The sequence below is a fragment of the Ptychodera flava genome, chromosome 17 (genome assembly GCF_041260155.1).
Source record: "Ptychodera flava strain L36383 chromosome 17, AS_Pfla_20210202, whole genome shotgun sequence".
NCBI classification, from domain to species: Eukaryota; Metazoa; Hemichordata; class Enteropneusta; family Ptychoderidae; genus Ptychodera; species Ptychodera flava.
The window spans coordinates 998,423-1,016,008 of record NC_091944.1 but is presented as its reverse complement, the minus strand read 5'-3'; the positions used below and the strand labels follow the sequence as shown (position 1 = coordinate 1,016,008).

Below are 17,586 nucleotides of genomic sequence, written 5' to 3'. Positions count from 1 at the left end.
GTGCAAATAACTAACCAATCATATCGAAAGACCGACACATGATATTAACATTCTTTCTCGGTTTTCGAATAAAAGACCCTGTACTGTTGCAAAAGGAACAAGCAATTTTCATGAATTTTTTGAGGTCCAAAATACTTTTTTTTCAAGACACTGTTTTTACAATACATTATTTTAACATCATAACTGTCCTATCATTGTTGACAATTTTCAATTTTCCAAGACTTTCAAGGACTTGGTTTCATTTTCAAGGATTTTCTCGTGAATTTCCAGGTGGTTTTAAAATTCATGGAATGTCAAGGCTTTCCAAGAGTGTATGGACCTTAACCATAGACCGTAGAGTCTTTTCTCCTCTACTGTCTATATTTAAATTGAGTGCATACTAGCACACTTAAATGACAGTAGCTGTAACTTTTGATTTTTCCACCATTTTTGTTTTTCATACGGTTTCTTACTCCTGAGCTCACAGCATGTTGAGATACCCAGTATTATTGAGCGTCACAGAGCATTTGATAAAGTTTGGAGACCAGGTTTGCTTTGGAAACTTAGGAATTATGGTATCAATGGTAATTTCTTTTCTGTGATTAAGTCTATGTATGAAAATGTTAACTATTGCGTTAAATCTAACAATAGACTCACTGACATGTTTGAATCTAAATAGGAGTTAAACAGGGCTGTAATCTGAGCCCTACGTTATTTAACATTTACATAAATGACCTTCCAGGTACTTTTTGCTCCAGTGAGGACAGCCCCATTATATTAGATTCATTGCGCATCAACTGTCTTTCATATGCTGATGATCTGCTGTTGATTTCAGAAACTCAAGTAGGTTTGCAAAGTTGTCTTGATAATTACACTCTTATTGTTTGAAGTGGAAGCTTTCTATTAGTACAAAGAAGTCAAAAGTCATGGTTTTTAACAAAAGTACAACCACTTACTGAATTAGGTACATTACTTACCTATAATGGACTTGCCCTTGATGTTGTGAAAGAGTATTGTTATCTCAGTTTTGTTATAACTCCCAATGGCAAATTTAAAGCAAATTTTCAAATCTTAAGATGAAAACTACTAAGCTCTTGTTAGTCTTCGTAAGGTATTTCCTATAATGGGATTTTTCTGTGAAAGATGCTTTAGATCTTTTTGATCATTTGATTGTTCCCATTCTGAGCTATGGTTGCGAAATTTGGGGGAATGAAGTTAATGATAAGAGTAATTTCTTAAACTATGTTAGCTTTTCTTTACAGATATTTACTGGGAGTTTCAAAACATGCTCCCCAGGCAGGTATTATAGGTGAACTTGGTAGATATCCTATCAAAATTGTCATAGTCAACACATGTTAAATATTGGCATAGTTTAGTTTTCAATGATGACATTCTGTTATGTTCAGCATATCTTTCTGAAAGATGTCATTCAAAGTGATTTGAGTTAATTCAAAACATACTAAATACTTATAGCGAGAGTAATATTTGGTCAGCTGTTTGTAACATTAATGCTACTATTAAAATGGCCAGAATAACTTACGTAAGCATTATCAAGTTTCTTGGTATAGTGATTTACACAATGATAATAAGTCTCTTGGGAAGGGGAATAATAAGCTCAGAATGTACAGAGAATTTAAAACTACCACGGTAAGTTTGGTTTAGAAATTATTTACTGGATATCAAGAACTTACACTGTAGAAAATTGGTCACAAAACTTCGTATTTCTGATCACTGTTTACAAATCGAGTTGGGCAGAAGGTCAAAACCAAGAATTCCGCCTGAATCCAGATTTTGTAAGTTTTGTAAGTCTTCCGTCGAGGATGAATTTCACTATTTAATGAAGTGTCAAAAATATAAGTGATAGAGAAGTTCTCTTTTCTGCAATGAAGTTGTATTATCCTATATTTGATAGAAAGAGATGTTTTTGTACATTTTGACTTCAGATGATACGCCGTCTCTCATGAAATATATTACAAACACTATGTTTCCCCCAGCAGCTGCAGGTAAAGACATACACAACAATGTTTTATGCAATATTTAGTTTTGTTCTTGCTATACCGCACTTTCTGAAGTGTGTTGTTATGCAATAAAGTGATAAAAGTATTCAGCTTGTCAACTCAGCCTGTACATGTGTAGACTGCATTGTTATTGTTGAAAAGTGAATTCTGGTCAGGACTAGAATTCAAATGTAAACACTATTAAATTGTGCATTTTGCACATGTAGATGCTGTGTTGACACGCTAAATAGTAGGTGATTTCGTAGGTGTTTTGACATGCTTTAGGGAACAGAACTAGAACTTGCATTTGACATACAAAACAGAAATAGAGACGAAAATCACCAAAGATTACAGCTTACTGGCCCTTTAAATTAACAGTACCAGCAAGTGTCTATTTGATCGATTCAAACATGATATGGGTGCTCATTTTCAGGTGATACATGTATGTTTCAATATACACATATTAACAGGCCACTAGGGAAACAGCATACCTTTGTTACCAAAGGGCCTGAAAGTCACCTCTAGGCCGTAAGCTGTTTTGGGTGACTCTCAGGCATGAAGGAAAACAAATGTTTGCTGTTACTCCAGTATGACCTGTCAATATGTGTTTTATAACACACTTCATCCAATATGACCAGTCAATATGTTTTGTAACACACCTTATCCAATATGACCAGTCAATATGTGTTTTGTAACACATCTTATCCAATATGACCAGTCAATATGTGTTTTGTAACACATCTTATCCAATATGACCAGTCAATATGTTTTGTAACACACCTTATCCGATATGACCAGTCAATATGTGTTTTATAACACACTTCATCCAATATGACCAGTCAATATGTTTTGTAACACACCTCATCCAATATGACCAGTCAATATGTTTTGTATAACACACCTCATCCAATATGACCAGTCAATATGTGTTTTATAACACACCTTATCCAATATGACCAGTCAATATGTGTTTTGTAACAAACCTCATCCAATATGACCAGTCAATATGTGTTTTATAACACACTTCATCCAATGTGACCAGTCAATATGTGTTTTATAACACACCTCATCCAATGTGACCAGTCAATATGTGTTTTGTAACACATCTTATCCAATATTCTTGCCAAAAAAATCAGGCAGTTCTTCAGCTATCACCATTCATCTCAGTCATAGACAACACTTCCATTGTCTTTACTAGTTCTAGAATGTGCGCATGGGTAGAGGGCACTTCAAATTTCTCCAGTCAACAGTTGTTCTGAACTGTTAACATGTAACTTGCTCTTTGCATGAATCAGACTCAAATGAACACATACCACTTGACCTAATCCAAACAGAAAGTTTGGACGAGGTGTGTTACAAAATGATATTCATACAAAAAGGGACGATGTTTCACTGAAATTGAGTTTATTTACATATTATACTTTCCAGATTACAGAATCACTTTTTTGCAGAGTATTTATTCATAACTTTGACAACGCATTGGTTAATCTATCAAGACCTGCACTTCCATGTTACAACATGTCAAATATTCTGACGCTTGTCTTGTACACTACAGAATCACTGACAAAGTGTTGGAATATTTAATGCAAAGCCTAGCACCTGTGACACACCTGTCATACAATCACTGAGGCAACTATGTCACCAAAAGTTATCCTACATGAATGATAACGTTCAAAATATGTACTAATACCTTGATCATACACACTGCTGAAACAAACTAACAGTGGTTGAAACTCACATTAGTCTGAAAACATTACCTGATTTGGATTCGGATTGGATCATTACAGTTACTGTGCAATTCAACACCAAAGATTATATGAAATAGCCAAAGCCAAAACTATTCATATTCACAGAATACAAACATGCTTCAACATTTGTTTAATTTCAAGTAACCCCACTGTCTAGTATCTTATCTATTCATTGACATTCTTTTTATGGTAGCTTATAACAGGTAACACAATTATTTTCAATTTACTGTCAAAAAATTTCTTAATTGATCAACTAGATAAACTGGTAGGTTTGTTATTTCTATGAATACTACTATCATTGCATCAACCAAGTGTACAGACTGCCTATCTCAACCTTAGCAGTTTCTACATAAAACCTTGTAACTACATACAGTCTAGTTTATACTCAACACTGTTCAGGAACTTCATGTTTTAACTGGATTTCAAATTTACACCTCCCAAAAATTTAATTCTGTATACGTTGATTAACATGTCAACTGTTGCTTACGTCAAGTCTTAAACGCTACAGCCACTTTCCATATAGTTCTCGCTATATTTCTAGCACCAAACATCGGTGCTAATATCATTCCACTGAAACTCTGAAAAGTAATTTTACAAAGGAAAAACATTTTGAACATTTCAAAATGTTACTTATCTACTGCCTCAACTTAGCACACAACAAACATGAATGAAATATACAATAAGACAATCTGTTTACATTGTAAATTTGTTGACATTGTTTTTAAAACAAAGACATGTTCTAACTGAGTTAGTAATTCTCTTAGAGTGTTGGTAAAGGTTGGCCCTGTCATCTTTAATCTCGAATTAATCATGGACATATTTGAAATTTCATCACAAATATTTATCAACATACTATGAGAGAGGATTGAGAATTGACAACAGCCTTGGGCAAACAGCATATCTCTATGTGAGTTGTGGGCAATAATGGAGTGTCTAAACAGTCCAATGACAATGTTCAATGTATGACCTATGACCTATGTGGAATGATTGACATCCTTGAAATAAACACACTAATGATTCAATTTCACAAAAAGGGCACAGTAATAATGCTGGGAATTCTACACATGAAACGGAAAGTTGTCCGTACAAAAGGTGGGTCATTACTGCCAAGAGTTATTGCATACTGCTAAAGCATATGGCTATCTGCTAGCATTTGATAATAAGCATAATAACACGCCACATGGCTATCTGCTAGCATTTGATAATAAGCATAATAACACGCCACATGCTCATTCCATGTTGACATTCGTAAGAAATGTCATGTGACGAGAAAATAGATGCGTCTAGTCACCATAGAATAAACAAAAATTACGTCAGAAGGTATTTTTGAAAGACTATTTCCCTAGGGAAATAGTTCTTGGCTCAATTTGGAAAAATGCCCAGTCACATGACCATTAGCCTAGTGTTGTCTGCAGCTTTGAAACCATGGCAGGTGACTAGAACATGATGAGCGCCCAGAATAGCAACGAGCCTCTCTCTAAAACAGCAAGATTTTCATTTCAACAGCGTAGGGGTTTGATCAGCTCATGCACAACAAAGATGCAAGTGCAACCAAGGATGTTGCTGATATGCTTAGAATATTTTTGTCAAGAAATCGGTTATTGTTACTGCTGTGGAGAAATTTCCAAGTTGTCATAATGGATTGTTGCAGTGCATAATATCAAAACGCCTAAAAATCTATAACATAAAACAACATGAGCATGTAACGTGTTATAAAAAACCTATAACCTGGTCTTTATACAGGTTATGCACCTGTTCATTACCCCTCGTGGTTGTGCGTTTCTGGTAATGCTTGGCCCCTCCCGGTAATAAACTGGTGCTATAGCCCTCATGACCAGGTAATAGTTGTTTACAATCACATGTCATATAGCTAGAAAGCATGTTTTTCATAAAACGGAACAGTACTTTTGTATTATAATAAAGGGCTAATTTTCAATGCCATACTTGGTACTATGAATTCTTGACCTTGGAATAGCATACATGTCCTTGATATCTTGACATTCTAAGTCAGATCATGTGACACAAAGCAACCAATCAGGTTACTCTATACTTTTTAAGCACTATAAAGTTTTCAAATTAGCATAACATTGAATTGTACTTCTATGATATGGTATCATTTGAAATCACTCTTACAATGTAAAGTGAGCAGACAAAGTTTTCCTAACATTCAGGGTAAACAAAAGACTAATGTTCAACCCATATGATACAGAAATATTTCCTCAATAGAAACATAAAATTTCAAAAAAATCTTGAATTCAGTAGAGAGATACAAACTCTCTGAAAAAAGTATTCTAACCTGTATTGCAAAGTAATTGGTTTTTAAGTATGTTGAAAGATTAAGGTTCATCTATAAAATGTTGTCACTGTATATGATACAAGTGTGACCAAAAAGCTTGAAAAATGATAACAGCATTTATGGTTAATATAAGTAGGGATAAGTTGAACTGTTGACATAGGCACTAATAACAGCATTAAACTGTCATTTTGATCATAATCCTATACCACTGTAACAAGCCCTGATTAAATTAAATATTACACATCTTTTGCTTGACGAACTCTAATCTAGGAGTTTCAGACTCTTTCAAAAAACAATATTATTATTTTGACAACAGGGCTATAATGAATGAATTACAGTCACAAAAAGGAACATTAAATGCTGATCCTACAAAACAACATGTGTAGATTTAACAAAGAATTGTTTTCCAAGTACAGTCATTTACAAGTGGATGACTTTATTCATCAGTGAATTCCATAACACATATGAGAGCTTAAAAAAAACCCAGAATGTAGTGAACTAACACATACAATTACTGACCCATGCCTTGGACATTTTGGCTTAAGATGAAGGACTACGGACCTAGGTTGTACACGGTTTGAATATGCAAAGATTCTTGGCCTAACACCATAGTACATTACATGTCAGTAGAGGTTTTCAAAGTAGACCTCAAATAGATGACATTGATTTTTCATATTGACTAAGATTTGTTTGTTTGTCCAAGTTCAGTCACACATCATGACAATTTTTACCACTACTGCCATAAAGTTACAGTGTTTATCAGATCATAAAAGCAATGAAAGATGAATTCAGATGATTGGCTATAAACATCAATGTTTTTATGGAGCCTACTGGCAGAGCTCTTGGTACAAAAACCAAGTAAGAAAAATTAGTGACATTGAGTTGAAATAATTACTGTGGCATCTTTAGTTACGAGCAAATTTTGCTGTTACATTCATACTTACATAAACAAATCTGTAACTGTACTGAAGCTTGATACTGATATAAATTAAAAATAGTGGACAAACTGATACAACATTTGCCTCACAGTAACCAATGCTATATCTGAAAATAATGGGCTGTGATGTATTAACCCTTTTCCTGCCAAGTCCATATTTCACCATCAGGTCAAGATGGTTAAAATTAATGAAACACAATGTATTCCATATGGTGTATTTTAACATAATACTGTACATTTGAAGGCTGTTGAAAACATAAATATTGTAAACATGATTTTTTTGGACTAAAGATGCTATAACATACAAAGCCAAGCGGGTGAAAATACGTTATGTTTGGGCTCAATACTGCTTTTTACTGACTTGGCTGATGGGGAAGTAATAGTCTTAATACTGTCTGGCAGGAAAAGGGTTAAGATGGTGTAGTAATGGGTAGGCATAGTGTAAACACATACAGATATGGTTTACTACACCAAAATCAGTATATTGATGGTGCAAATACCGTGATGTGATTGCTTATGACATAAAGAAAATAATGTCACATCAACGATATAGCACAGTTGGAACATGTATGATTTCTCACTCAGAGAAAAATCCCGTTTTTAAATGTTTCACGCCAGAACTTCAAAATACACTTATGATAAAACAGCAATAAACTGCCTAAGCAATGGTATACCACTTGGTTTTCACCAGAATAATCCATATATACACTCGCTATCACTTTTGCATTTACGTTGTGAACTGGTCAAAATCTTATGATGTACCAATCACTGGGTGTGTTTAATTGCTCAAAGGGAAAGGTCATCAGAACTGAGCCTAACTTTCTTGTTTACAAACAATGTATATCATGTACGATATCAAGATGTATCACTTGAACATAGCTGCAATATTTACATTTTATGATGTACATTATGACAAACATGTTTTATCTTTCATCAATTACAACGTACATTGAATACAGTGTTTACAGTTCCAATAACCCCCTCCCTTTGAGTAACAGATTCTGAAAATGAAACTCTTCTCAGAAGAAGTGCTGGTTCACAGAATGTCAGAAAAATACAATGTTACAACTGAAAACTACAATGTTACAATTCAAAACTACAATGTTACAACTCAAAACTACAAAGTACTACAATTGACAGTTATTGTGTTAACCACTGAAAACAAAGTTTTCCTTGGTTCTTTCTTTAACAAATATTTTTGGAGGGATCTATACAGGATGTGTTATGATGAACTTGTGCAACCTGCCTCTATCAAGTGTTTGGTTATTGTTGGTCAAAAAGATTAATTTTCAAACTGTACATTAAATTTTGAAATTGAATTGAACAGTATTATAAAATAACACATGTTCATGCTGTGTTGTGAAACAGACAAGGAGTTTCACCTTGTCTGTGGCTGTGATGCCAAAACAAGACACCTGACAAGAAAACAGATAAGGGTAGTGCCCACTGGATAGAAAAATGGTGATGGCAGGTATTCTTTAACGACGACAGTGATTCAAGTGCAAACCAAGGATGTCATTTGGTGTGCTAAGGATATGTTGGCTTTGTTTTGAAGTATATAACATCACCATGACTGCTGAGGCAAACTTGCTTTGTTATCACAATGTCATGTTTCAAATACCGGTAGTACATTACAGTACATTTAAGTAAGACAGCATGATCATGTAAAGTGTTAGAAAGCACCAATTATTTGGTCTTTACCTTGGCTACAGTTCATTTTTTATTAAAACTTAACGGCCATGTGATTATTTCTCATAATGCAAAGTCTGTAGGGGTAACAAACAGGCACTACAGCCCTCATGTACGTCTACTAGGTGATATTATATGATATGATATTAACAGCTCATAAAATTTGATAAACACTGTAATGGCGTATTTGGATCTATGCAAATATGGAAGATGCCATATGTCAAATCAATGACTCATGCAAAGATGCTGTATGTCAAATCAATGACTTATACAAAGATGCCATAGGTCCAAATCAATGACTCATACAAAGATGCTACAGGTCGAATCAATGACTCATACAAAGATGACACATGTCAAATCAATGACTCATACAAAGATGTAACATGTCAAATCAATGACTCATACAAAGATGCCATAGGTCCAAATCAATGACTCATACAAAGATGCCACATGTCAAATCAATGACTCATACAAAGATGCTACATGTCAAATCAATGACTCATACAAAGATGCCACATGTTAAATCAATGACTCATACAAAGATGCCACATGTCAAATCAATGACTCATACAAAGATGCCACATGTCAAATCAATGACTCATACAAAGATGCCACATGTCAAATCAATGACTCATACAAAGATGCTATATGTCAAATCAATGACTCATACAAAGATGCTATATGTCAAATCAATGACTCATACAAAGATGCTATATGTCAAATCAATGACTCATACAAAGATGTCAAATCAATGACTCATACAAAGATGCCACATGTCAAATCAATGACTCATACAAAGATGCCACATGTCAAATCAATGACTCATACAAAGATGCTATATGTCAAATCAATGACTTATACAAATCCCCAAGCTTCAAGACCTTGTATGACAAAGTCTTCTTTAGCAGACAAAGACTGATTTTCAAATGTCTGGCAGTGATGGCTACTGCCATGGTATATACCTCCATCCAGCCATAATCCAAAGTTACCACTGAAACAAACAGAAAACAATTGAAACATTAACATGCATAGTTCTTTTCATTTTGACAAAATCATATTTCAGCTGCTTTTCATGCAATATGATGTATCATCACCTTTAACCATTCTTTCTCTATTGATGCAAAAGTTAATGCAGCTCATATAGATACGATACTTGAACAACTTTCTAACAGAACACACACATTAACACTTCATGATAACATTCAATCTAATAATCATTATCTCACTTAAAATTTTCCATGCTACCAATTATTGTTTCTCTTGCAAATTCCCTCCACTAGCAATAAATGTCTTCCTTTACAACTGTGAATGTGAATACTTACTCTCCCCCTCCGATGGCAAGACTGTCAAAATCTCCTTTGACAAAGAAATTGTTGTTGCCAGTCCATGGATACTTTTTGAATTCTGGCAGCAGTGTGTACAGGAATGTCTCTCCAGTACCATAGAAATGATCACTGACTTTGATTGGTGTCGATAGTAAGGCTCCAAATATCTACGATGAAATACAACAAATATGATCATGGAATGCTTGACACAAAAATAAAAAGGTGTCTCTGAATGTCTAAAACACATCCGCCATACTGTATATATTTATTTCTGGCATGCTAGTTATTTGTATCAGTTGTATCAGGCAGTGCACACATCCAAACTTATTGGGATGCAAATGTTTGTTCAAACTTTCCTTACCCTTTCACCCCCAGTTCCCTGTGTACAGGTCCAACTTTACCATAGAAAACAATGGATTTGGGACAAACCATGGTGGTGAAAGGGTTAAAACAAACAAAACATCCTTTCCCAAAAACAGAGGATAAAATCAGGGATTACAGTGCAAATTTTTGCACAAAGAAACAAATTTCCTACAATTTATTAATTTTATTAATATTTGAAATTCAAAATGGCTGCCACCTGTATGTAAACTCTATGGAAAAAAACTAAAGATTTTGATATTCCCAAAAAGAAGATTGTGAAAACTATATTCACAAACAGGCTTCATAATGAGCAAACACAAACAGCATGCAAGCAGAGTATAAAAACAATTTGATGATCCTAATATCAATCTCACCAGGCCTTTTCTACATTAACACAGATATTAAATCACATTCAAGAGTTGAAGAGAATAAAACCAACACAAGACGATAAGGCTACCATTTACTGCATGTACACAGAAACTAACAACCACCCTGAACACATCCTACTATGCCCATTTTCAAGTTATAAGAACTGAAATTGTGTGAATCTTGTTCAAAAGCTTCAATACAGAGACACAGACTGAAAAATGTCTGAGTTTTATCTTGTAGAAACTTACAAAGTTATCTGAGTCCTTGACAATAAGCAATACAGGTGAATCGTAGCCGTCCATGCTACGATATAACGTCTTCAAACTAAAGCCATGTTCATAAGTACTGTAGATAAGAGACCATGAATAGCCTTCCACTCTGGGTGGCAACTCACCCATCAACTGTGGAACAAAAATAATCAACATGTCAACACTGAGTCACAGAATGCAGTTTTAGAAAACATGAACAAGATCGAGCAAACGAAATGGTTAGAATTTTGAATGGTACAAAATTAGTAATGACAAAGAGCAGTACTGAAAACATTCATTCTATGTACAGAAGCAAAGTGGCATGGATGTACTAGATGCATTTCAATGGAAGAAGGTACATAGTAATAGGGTTATACACCAAATACAACCCTGTATGGACTATGGCTCTGTGAATGACATATTGGACTTGTCTGAGGAGTCCAATACGTCACTCATTGAGCCTGGGTTTACACCAGGCTGTATTGGACTTGTCTGAGGCAAGTACGATACGTCACTCATTAAGCCTGGGTTTACACCGGGCTGTATTGGACTTGTCTGAGGCAAGTCAGATATGTCACTCATTGAGCCTGGGTAATCTGTGTAACCCTATAGTTTCCAGTTTGTAGGCATTCACACAGCAGCACTGAGTGTATTTAAATATATCCAGAAACACTGAGTTGGTGGACATCTACTTGGAAGCAGAAGGTTGATGGGCATACACTAGGACACAACAAGTCTGTTGGAAATACACTGAGAAGGCTTGCATTGCGGGTATACATACCTTGCTGACTTGTTCATTGTCAAGTACATTTGATTTGTTCAACAGTTCTGGCAATGGGTATACATACCTTGCTGACTTGTTCATTGTCAAGTACGTTTGATTTGTTCAACAGTTCTGGCAATGGGTATACATACCTTGCTGACTTGTTCATTGTCAAGTACGTTTGATTTGTTCAACAGTTCTGGCAATGGGTATACATACCTTGCTGACTTGTTCATTGTCAAGTACGTTTGATTTGTTCAACAGTTCTGGCAATGGGTATACATACCTTGCTGACTTGTTCATTGTCAATTACGTTTGATTTGTTCAACAGTTCTGGCAATGGGTATACATACCTTGCTGACTTGTTCATTGTCAAGTACGTTTGATTTGTTCAACAGTTCTGGCAATGGGTATACATACCTTGCTGACTTGTTCATTGTCAAGTACGTTTGATTTGTTCAACAGTTCTGGCAATGGGTATACATACCTTGCTTACTTGTTCATTGTCAATTACGTTTGATTTGTTCAACAGTTCTGGCAATGGGTATACATATCTTGCTGACTTGTTCATTGTCAAGTACGTTTGATTTGTTCAACAGTTCTGGCAATGGGTATACATACCTTGCTGACTTGTTCATTGTCAAGTACATTTGATTTGTTCAACAGTTCTGGCAATGGGTATACATACCTTGCTGACTTGTTCATTGTCAAGTACATTTGATTTGTTCAACAGTTCTGGCAATGGGTATACATACCTTGCTGACTTGTTCATTGTCAAGTACGTTTGATTTGTTCAACAGTTCTGGCAATGGGTATACATACCTTGCTGACTTGTTCATTGTCAAGTACGTTTGATTTGTTCAACAGTTCTGGCAATGGTAAATCCTCTCCCTCTAGTAAAGATAACCTTCTCTTGGCTTCTTCATATGTGACAATCTGAAAGCAACAAATTTTAATGAAATTACTAAACTTGAAACGGTGAAATCAGACTGTAATATCTCATAGACTGCGTGAACATGTTTTGAGTTCATTCAGTTGTATGTTTCATTTACAAGTATGACATTTTGGAAGTCACATAGGAACTTCACAGCACTTAAAGGGACAAAGTCGGCCATTTTTCATGAATTTTGTTTGATAAAAGATACTACTTATATTGTTTGACATGTTGAAAGATACTGAATGAATGGGTGACCATGCATATATTCGACCCTGGTTTTAGACACGATACATGAAACCATTGCGAAAATTAATTAATGGTCATGACCATTAATTCATTTTCACGATGGTTTCATTTACCCTGTCTAAATATGGGTCGAATATATGCATAGTCACCCATTCATTATCTTTCAACATGTCAAACAATATAAGTAGTATCTTTTATCAAACAAAATTCATGAAAAAATGGCCGATTTTTCACTTTAACTGTCATTATTTGATAAACTATTAACTTGTTATTCTCTGTCGAATAGTTCAAAGAATGTATGTACACTTGTTGAAAATCAACAGCATTGATTTGAACATTATTAAAACAATGCATTTGTATCATTAAAATCAGTGTAGTATTTTTCATGTATGTGTGTGTGTGTGTGTGTGTGTGTGTGTGTGTACTTGCACTTTTAGTTTGAACAGTAAAGAAAGAATTCCAACCTCCCAATCCTTTGAGACAGGATCATTAAAGAAATCTTCCACAATTTCAATGGGAGCATCTTCTTCTTCCAGGACTACAAATCCCATTTCCTTTGCATCTGGATCTTCTTTTCCGTAGATGTTTGGAGACCATTGTACAAAGAAAGCGTACAAATGATCCGCTCTGGTTCAGTAATCATAAACAAAGTAGAAGAAAGTTACTAACAAGTGATCTTATAGCCAAAACAAAGGATTATGTGCTATAATGTTTTTATTACATGCCTCTCTAACATACCTTTCACTCAATATTCTGGGGTCATTGGTAAATGACTATTATGTGCTATAATGTTTTTATTACATGCCTCTCTAACATACCTTTCACTCAATATTCTGGGGTCATTGGTAAATGACTATTATGTGCTATAATGTTTTTATTACATGCCTCTCTAACATACCTTTCACTCAATATTCTGGGGTCATTGGTAAATGATGTGCTTTATTTCAATGTTAGACAAAAATTCATTCAAAAATAGAACAACTTTCATCACCTGGTGCCACATTGATAAATGCACATCACTCTTATGCAGTTTATTGATTTTTTATTCATAATTTTGTAAAAAATGTGTAATGCAAATTACACATTATTACTGGTACCATTGAGGGCGCATCACCATATGGTTGAGGATAGAGCAGCGTAGCGAATGAGGAGCTGTGAGAGAGTCTAGGAATTGCGATACAAAATTTTGTACACATGTATTAATTTTGTACAAATGTAATTTTCAAATATGAAATTATCAAGTTGAAAATAGTTCCAGGTAACTTTCAGTCAATTGATGACTATGTGGTGCATTACATCATAAACAAGTTACTATGGAATCCTGTGGGGTGCAAGATATGAAGTAATAATGAATTATGTGGAATTGCCTAGACTCTCTCACAATCCCTCAATGGCTATGCCTGAGACCATACAAGCGCCCTCAGCAGTTGAGCCGAGCACAGCTCGGCTCAGACCGTTGAGGGCGCATCACCATATGGTTGAGGATAGAGCAGCGTAGCGAATGAGGGGCTGTGAGAGAGTCTAGGAATTGCGATACAAAATTTTGTACACATTTATTAGTTTATTTACCTGTCTCTGGGAACAGCAAACCAGTATTCTGGTTTCTTGGTTTTATTGCTATAGGATTCTATGGCACTAGATGAACTAAATGTCTTCTTCATGGGTTTGCCAACTTTCAGGCACAGATAGAGGGGTGGTTCATCCATGGGTTTTGGGCGTAGTATTAACTCTGAAAGACAATACAACAGCTATTACTATTCCTAGTCAAAGTTTGCCAAATTTCAGGCACAGATAGAGGGGTGGTTCATCCATGGGTTTAGGGCGTAGACCCTAAAAACGGAGGGCGTAGTATTAACTCTGAAAGACAATACAACAGCTATTACTATTCCTAGTCTACAATAAAGTAAAGCTGGCAATATTCATTTGCACTCAAAATTAATATGTCATGTGATCTGTTCATTTTGCAAGATATGTTTGGTCACATAACAGCATCACAGGGACTGTGACTGTGCCCACTGTCAGATTGGTTTGATGTCTGAATCTACACTGAAATAGATTGATTTAAAAAATGTTAATCTTATTTCAAACGACTTACTCAAGAACAAGAGATTACCCGGAGGATATAGCTTTGTTGTTGTGTGTTCAGCTGTTAATTTTGACCCAGATATAAAATGAATTTTGTAATTAATGTGTGGTTGATACACAATTCAAGGAAAATGTACGACATTTTATTTATTTATTTATTTATTTATTTATTTATTTATTTATTTATTTATTCGGAAGACCAACAGGAATAAAATCCCAATTACAGGCTCCGCTCGACATAAAAAGAAATACAAGCACAATCACACAAAATAAACAATAAAATAATATATACAAAAAAACAGACAATTGCGATTCACAAACAGATCATGTATAAAAATAATTCTTTACACTATTTTTAAAAAGACTAAATCTGTCAAAAATATCAATATTTGGATTATATTTTGCAATTTCGTTAAAAGTGGACAGAGCACGTGGAATGAAAGAGTACTTGCGAACATTAATTCTGGTTGCTGGTACCCGAAACGGACAGTTAAACCTTAAAGTTCGTTGAACATTCAGTGGGATTTGTGTTAAATAAGAACTGTTAACCACAGAATGAATACATTTGTATAAAAAACAGAGATCAGAAACTTTTCTACGATTAAAAAGGGGAGGTAGTTTGAAAAATGTGCATAATTTTCTATACTCTGAAGAACAGTAAGGTATGTTTTGTTTAAAGCATAAGTATCTGATAAATTTCTTTTGAACACGTTCAACTTTATCAACTAGGTTCTTTGCCATGGATTCCATATAACAGAACAGAAATCGAGGCAGCTCCGTACCAAAGAAATGTACAAGGCCTTCACCGACTTTACATTATGGAAATCTTGACAATTGCGTTTTAAGAAACCTAGATTGCGCATTGCTTTCTTGACGACAGTATCAATGTGCTCGGAAAAATCCATGGAGCCACAAAGTATGACACCAAGGTCCTTGATTGACGTAAAACGTGTGATTGGAGTTGTATTAATTGAGTAATTAAAAAGAATCATCTTAGTCTTATTAGTGAAACTAATGAAGCCACATTTGTCAATATTAACTTAAGCTTCCATGTTGAACACCAACGGACAACCCTGTCAAGATCATCTTGCAACAATGCGCAATCAGAAATTGACTGGATAGTTTTATAAAGCTTCGAATCATCTGCATATAAAATAACATTTGATGACCGAGCACATGTTGACAAATCATTTACGTATAAAATAAAAAGCAGGGGACCAATAATAGAACCCTGGGGTACACCAGATACAACTGGGCACCATTTGGAAAACTTCCCTCAATGACAGTTCTCTGGGAGCGATCGGACAGATACGACTCAAGCCACTTAATGCAATTTCCGGTATAACCGAAAGAAGAAAGTTTGTGAATGAGTAGTTTATGAGAAATGGAATCGACATTGACAAGAACCTGCAGTTGCTGCTACTCGGGATAGTAGTAAATAGTGGTATGAATATTCACGTAAAGAAAATAATGCTATAATAAACTGAATATGGTCATCCTCTTCAACCTGAAAGTTGATTTAAAATCACTTCAATCATTTATTCTGATGATATTTGATTAAATTTCTTGCATAGGCCTCAAGTAAGCCTTGTGTATTCTTAAGGAGATGTCAAAAGCATGTTATGAGATGAGATGTTTGATGATTTTTTTCACTGGATGTGAAAATGACATACCAGTATTAAGAAATATAAATTGCTGATTTCTCCAAATTTTAACAAATCTCAAAGAAATACAAACTATCGAGATAGAAGGCAATTGATCACATAATCACTCATTATCACTCAAGCCATATTTTAAAATTTTGCATAAAACATGATAGTACACAACCTTAACGAAAACAATGCATTTAATCACAAAAAATTAGGTAAATTAGCTAGAGATATCCTCTATGGGTAAAAGAGTAAATTTCATAATAATTTGTACAAATCTTGGTGAGAGTATGATTCTGGCCTATTAAATTAGCAACTATCCAGTGATGTTTGCTCAGAGGTTTATATTAAGCATGTATTTTTCATCTAAATTGGTACAAACATGGTTCTAAATACAACAACGTAAACCAGAGTGCTATGTGTATTTTGTAAAGACAGCAAGATGGCTGTCTTTGTTAAATCCTAGTGGCACAATTTTGGACACCATGGCTATCTATGCAGTATAGATGGTCACACAGTATCTACGACCGTAACAAATTGATGTATGCCTTCAATGTCCAACAGACTTTTTCCATCCTATGTATTTCTATGTATGTTGGACTGCCTATCTTTGTGAAATAATGTCTCTGTATGTAGGACTGCTTATCCTGGTGAAAATAATGATCTTGGTTTGAATGATTCAGACAGTTAATTTTTGTACATCTGTGTTTGTTATCTGTCTGGTTGTTTATTTCACAGACTGGCTAGTACTGTGTACACATATGTGGTGTGGTCCCGTTTCTATGGTACTGTGCACGTGTTGTGGTCTTTTTGACGTTTATTACATTTCTTTACTGCAACACATGGCTACACAAAGCAAATCAACTGATCTGGCTATAAAACATGGCACATGGCCGTACTTGACATATCAATAAAGGATTCACTCTTTCCCTTTTAATGATGAACACCATGACCT

At 34.9% G+C, this 17,586-nt stretch overlaps 1 protein-coding gene across 1 annotated transcript in view; it reads right to left on the bottom strand.

Annotated features, from left to right (window-relative positions):
• Positions 1 to 3,363: 3,363 nt before the first annotated feature.
• LOC139115098 (oxidation resistance protein 1-like) overlaps positions 3,364 to 17,586 on the bottom strand; it is a 49,905-nt gene continuing 35,682 nt past the window's right edge. The window contains 6 exon segments of the mRNA XM_070676991.1: positions 3,364 to 9,637; positions 9,969 to 10,138; positions 10,952 to 11,104; positions 12,537 to 12,650; positions 13,362 to 13,524; positions 14,467 to 14,626. Of these exon segments, the coding sequence (XP_070533092.1) occupies positions 9,502 to 9,637; positions 9,969 to 10,138; positions 10,952 to 11,104; positions 12,537 to 12,650; positions 13,362 to 13,524; positions 14,467 to 14,626 (896 nt within the window). The 3' untranslated portion in view covers positions 3,364 to 9,501.